The sequence below is a fragment of the Zonotrichia leucophrys genome, chromosome 3 (genome assembly GCF_028769735.1).
Source record: "Zonotrichia leucophrys gambelii isolate GWCS_2022_RI chromosome 3, RI_Zleu_2.0, whole genome shotgun sequence".
NCBI lineage: Eukaryota > Metazoa > Chordata > Aves > Passeriformes > Passerellidae > Zonotrichia > Zonotrichia leucophrys.
The window spans coordinates 48,393,040-48,397,594 of NC_088172.1; the positions used below are offsets into that span (position 1 = coordinate 48,393,040).

Consider the following 4,555-nt stretch of genomic DNA (forward strand, 5'->3'; position numbering starts at 1 on the left):
ATCATTTTCTGGCATTCTTGGGTGCAATGCAACTTTTTTTGCAATTGCTTTTCACTTCAAACTTCATATTTTTTCTTGTCTTTGATCTTGTTAAACATGCTTTGATCTCATTAAGCAGCAAAGCCTTTAAGTGGCAAACTCATAAGTGACAAGTACTTGTTGAAATGGAAACAGAAAGAGCAGCACCTTTCTCTGTCTCACCTTCACTCCATGGAGTGTGTGGATATGGCTGGTTATTGACCTGTTTTGGGCTCTGCACACATATGGAAGGGGAAGGACAAAACTTAGGGAGCTTTGGGTTATTAGCCAAAGATGCCAAGAAATCCAAAGGAAAAGGTTTCTCTGCTCTTTCTAGAGAAGAACCCAAATGAACACAAATATTATAATATAAACATACCTTATTTAAGAAATAATTCTCTTGTGTCAGACAATTTTTTTAATTCTGAATGTCAGGGATATAAACTGCTGTAAGTTTTTTTAAATGGAACTCTTGCTCTTCTGTGCATTGCAAATAAATAGATATAATCAAAACACCACCAAAAAAACCCAATCTGTAATGAAAGAATATGTAAAGCACAGTGGTTGCTTATCTGCTTGAACTATATTTGGTAAATAGGCAAATAAATTTTGGAAGGAATTTCCTTCCTTCACAGCTCTTACATCTGGGAGTTCAGCCTCCAGGCAAAACTTCAAAGCCATGAATCCAACCATTTAAAACACATTAGTCTGAGAACAAATGAGTCCTGGAAGAGTCCTGTTGAAAAACTTTTCCTAACAGAATAATCTTCAATGCCCTGCGAAACCACAAGTAAAAAAATGCATAAACAACTGGGTTAAGTGTAGAATTTAAATAGCCAAACCAAACCAAAGCATCAATGAGAACAGGAGGAATCACATAATTCATAAATGGATTGGTAGCTGTAAAGAAGAAGAATGGAGTCCAGCAGATGAGAAACACACCCATTATGATGCCTAAAGTCTTAGCAGCTTTCCTTTCTCTGCAGAATGAAATGTGGTGCTTCATTTCAAATTGCATTTTTTTTCTGCTAATTGTATTGATGGATCTTGCCTGCTTCTTGGCTACAGAGTATATTTTCCTATAGATGCACAGCATAACAAATCCAGGGATGTAAAAAGACACTATGGAGGCCACAATACCTGAAGTTTCACTAAAAAGGAGAAAGCATCCTCCTGCACAGTGGACATGATTATAAATCTTTTCTGCCCCTCTCAAATTTAGGTCTAGAAAGATCATCCCAAAAGCAAAAGCAGCAGGGACCATCCAGCTTGTACACACCATGACCACGATGACAAAAGTATTTATCTTTGATTTGTATCTTAAAGGGTCACACACAGCATAGTAACGGTCGATGGATATGAAGGAAAGATGGAAGATAGAAGCTGTGCTCAGCATAATGTCCGTGCTTGAGTGGATCTTGCAGAAGAACTCCCCAAAATACCAGCAGTGCTCAACAGAGCGCACCATGCTGCAAGGCATGACGAAGAATCCCAGCAGGAAGTCTACCGTAGCCATTGAAAGTATCAGGAAATTTGTAGGCGTGTGGAGCTGCTTGAAATGTGATATTGAGATGATAACTGTCAGATTCCCAACCACTGTGGCCAGAATAATACAAACCATGAAGATGTACATGGAAATACGGATGCTGTTTGACCAGCCGCTCCTTATGCAAGAGCCATTTATGGATTCACAGCACAATTGCATCCTTACTGGGGTCTCAAATCCGTGTAGCTATGCAGCAGAGGTACTGGTTTTCCCAGTTCTAAGGGATGTTTACAACTGATTTTCTACTTTCTAGATGGGAAGAGCTGCAGAGAGGGGAAAAAAAAGGGCATTGTAAACATCTTCATTTGGTTGGATATGTAGGAAATTCACATATCATTAGTTATGAAGGATAAAAATATTTTGTAATTACATTTAGCAGAATGACACTTTTATCATCTGGCTTCCCTGGAAATGGGAATCTCCTTTGATAAAATAAACTGCATAATGACTTGTCCTCATGCCAGGACAGCAGTGACTCTGAGGGGCCTGCACTGGGCAATGCCTTGTCCAGTGGGCAGATGAGAAGCCCTTTTCAATATTTCCTGTTTCTGTTTTCAGTCCTAGTCTTTTTCATCAATATTAGCTGGAGTACTGTATCTCCCCTTTGCTCTTGAAGATCAGTAATTTTAAATTCTGAAGCTCCCTCAACTTCTTTTTGGATACAGAAGTCTAAAACCTACAAGTCTAAAACAGAAGATGAGGAGTCCATGTGTGACCTCTCCTCCAACCCTGCCCTGATAGTGGTGACTGGACAAATCAAGTTTTACTGGAAAATCCTTGCAGGCTCTAGCTGTAAGTAGAGATGCAAGGAAAAGATCTCAGAAAAGAAAAAAACTTTTCTACCCTTTTGCTGACAAAATAGAATGGAAGAATCTGACTAATCTAAAACATTATCTGCTGTATAAGCAAATGGTTTTTTTTCTGTTGAGCTCTAGTTTTTTTTCAGTGCTAGGAGTTTAGCACTACTATGATTATTGATTATATTAATCTGTTTTTTAGCTAAGGCACAAACATGGAGAGAAGCATTTTCAGAACATAGGTTTAGTTTGCATCCACAGACACAAACATCACTGTCCTCTTGTGTAGGCAGTAGCATGTCCCTTTTGCAAATCACTCTTCTTATGAAAACTTTTAATGAAAGTACTTAAGCACTTCGCAAGCAATATTTTTTTTGAAAAATCTGTCTTTCTTTTAAATAATAGAAAGATAGTGTTATCGTGAAAAATAGAGATCATTAGCATACGTTGTTCAGTAGCACTATCATTATGGTATAAAATGGTTGTCAGAAAAATACTGACATGGCAATTCAGCCAATACTGATTTTCACCACTTGCTTTGGGATTTAGTTGTTGCTGGTTATTCTGGATAGAACATAATAAAAAAAAATTATTTCCCATATTAAACCAAATGTTATTAAAAGCACACCATGGCACTGGAAATGGAATGAACATAGGCAAAAAACAATAGCTAGCAAGAGCTTGACAGCTACAGCTAGCAAACAGCCTGTGTTATACAGAGGGATTTTGCAAGTAGGGCCAGGCAGTGGCACCCAAGTGCCAGGGATAAGGTTCACCCAAAGTCACTCTCAGGAATGGGGAACATATGGAATGTGAGTATATTTATGTACTGTTTGGGGTGTTTTTCATTTCCCCTTTTTTCTGCCTACTAATATTTAACACCATCTCTGCTCTTTTTCACCTCAATTTAATTATCACTTCATATACCTTTTCCTTCCATTTTTGTCAGTCTCTTCATGTTTCTTTTCCTGCCTGTCATTCCTTCTTTCAGCACATTTACACCCAAGGTCAGATGAATATTTATTAACTCAAATTTTCAATTTTCACAGTAGAAAGAATTAAACATCAATTTAACTGTATCTACTGGGCATCATTGTAAAGGCTTTAAGCCCAATAAGATTGTAAGTGTGTCACACAGATTCTGAACTTCATTTGTTCTGTATAAAAGTACAAATAAATTAAATTAAATTATTTTGGTAAAACATTCTATGAAGCCAATCAAAAATAATTAACATATTTTCTCTAGTTTTCCTTTAAGATTTACAAGATTGACAATTTCTTTGTTTTCTGATAGATAAACTTTTTAGCCTAAAGAAATATTATCTGCCCTGAAAACAAGTTTTCTTAAACCAAAAAAAAAAGCCAAACAAAAACCAAAACAGGGAATTTTTTTTAAATTTCTTTTTTTAATAAAAGAAAGTAGAAACTCCAGCCAAAGGATGGAGAAAACTGAGGTCAAGTGTGTGGCTTTGCACTACACAGAAACTAATTAAATCAAAATACATGTGGCAAACTGTTCAAGTGAGGTGAACTCTGAAGAAGTTTTCAAGAAGAAAGCAGAATTCTTTCCTTCCATATATAGTCACAAAGGTTAAAATGTAATAAAATGGAAATAGGAAGATGCATACTCTTAAAAACCTCTTCTCTTACCTTTGTCACTTCATGCTGGATAGAAGTCTGCTTTGTTTTCTGCTGGTTGAGCGTCACTTCTTCCTTTTAAAGACCATCTCAGAAGGCAGATGATCCTCTTCACCACCACTACAGTTCTGGTAACAAAAATTTTGAGAGAACAGGCTTATAATCCACAGCTGAAGGAGCCTGGAGAAACCCCCGTGTGTTACTGGGACTTGCTGGTGTGATGAGCAGCATTCTGGGCCATTTGACTCAGTAGCAGCTGTTGATGTGAACAGTAGCTCAAACTGTTTATTTTGTTACCCACGTAGAGAACAAAATTGTGGCTCTAGCTCTCATACTGGTTTAATGGGCCTTATTTATGGGTAAATTGAATATTTGAAGTATGTTTAGGTGTTTGATTAAATGTTACGGTCATATTGTGAGTGGCCCAGTATTATCTAAGGAAAGAACAAAAGACACCATGTAGTCTACCTCATGTAAGCTTTTAAAATATAGCAAAATACATAAGTATAGATTGGTTACAGAAGCATGTAAGATTTCCTTGAAAAGGTATAATGTA

At 36.9% G+C, this 4,555-nt stretch overlaps 1 protein-coding gene across 1 annotated transcript; it reads right to left on the bottom strand.

Moving 5' to 3' along the window:
* Positions 1 to 590: 590 nt before the first annotated feature.
* TAAR1 (trace amine associated receptor 1) lies at positions 591 to 4,132 on the bottom strand. The gene is made up of 2 exons (XM_064706909.1): positions 4,012 to 4,132; positions 591 to 1,827 (listed from the first exon to the last, which is right to left on the bottom strand). Exon 2 carries the CDS (start codon positions 1,721 to 1,723, stop codon positions 722 to 724), a length of 1,002 nt encoding a protein of 333 aa, XP_064562979.1. The 5' UTR covers positions 1,724 to 1,827; positions 4,012 to 4,132; the 3' UTR covers positions 591 to 721.
* Between the last annotated feature and the right edge of the window lie 423 nt (positions 4,133 to 4,555).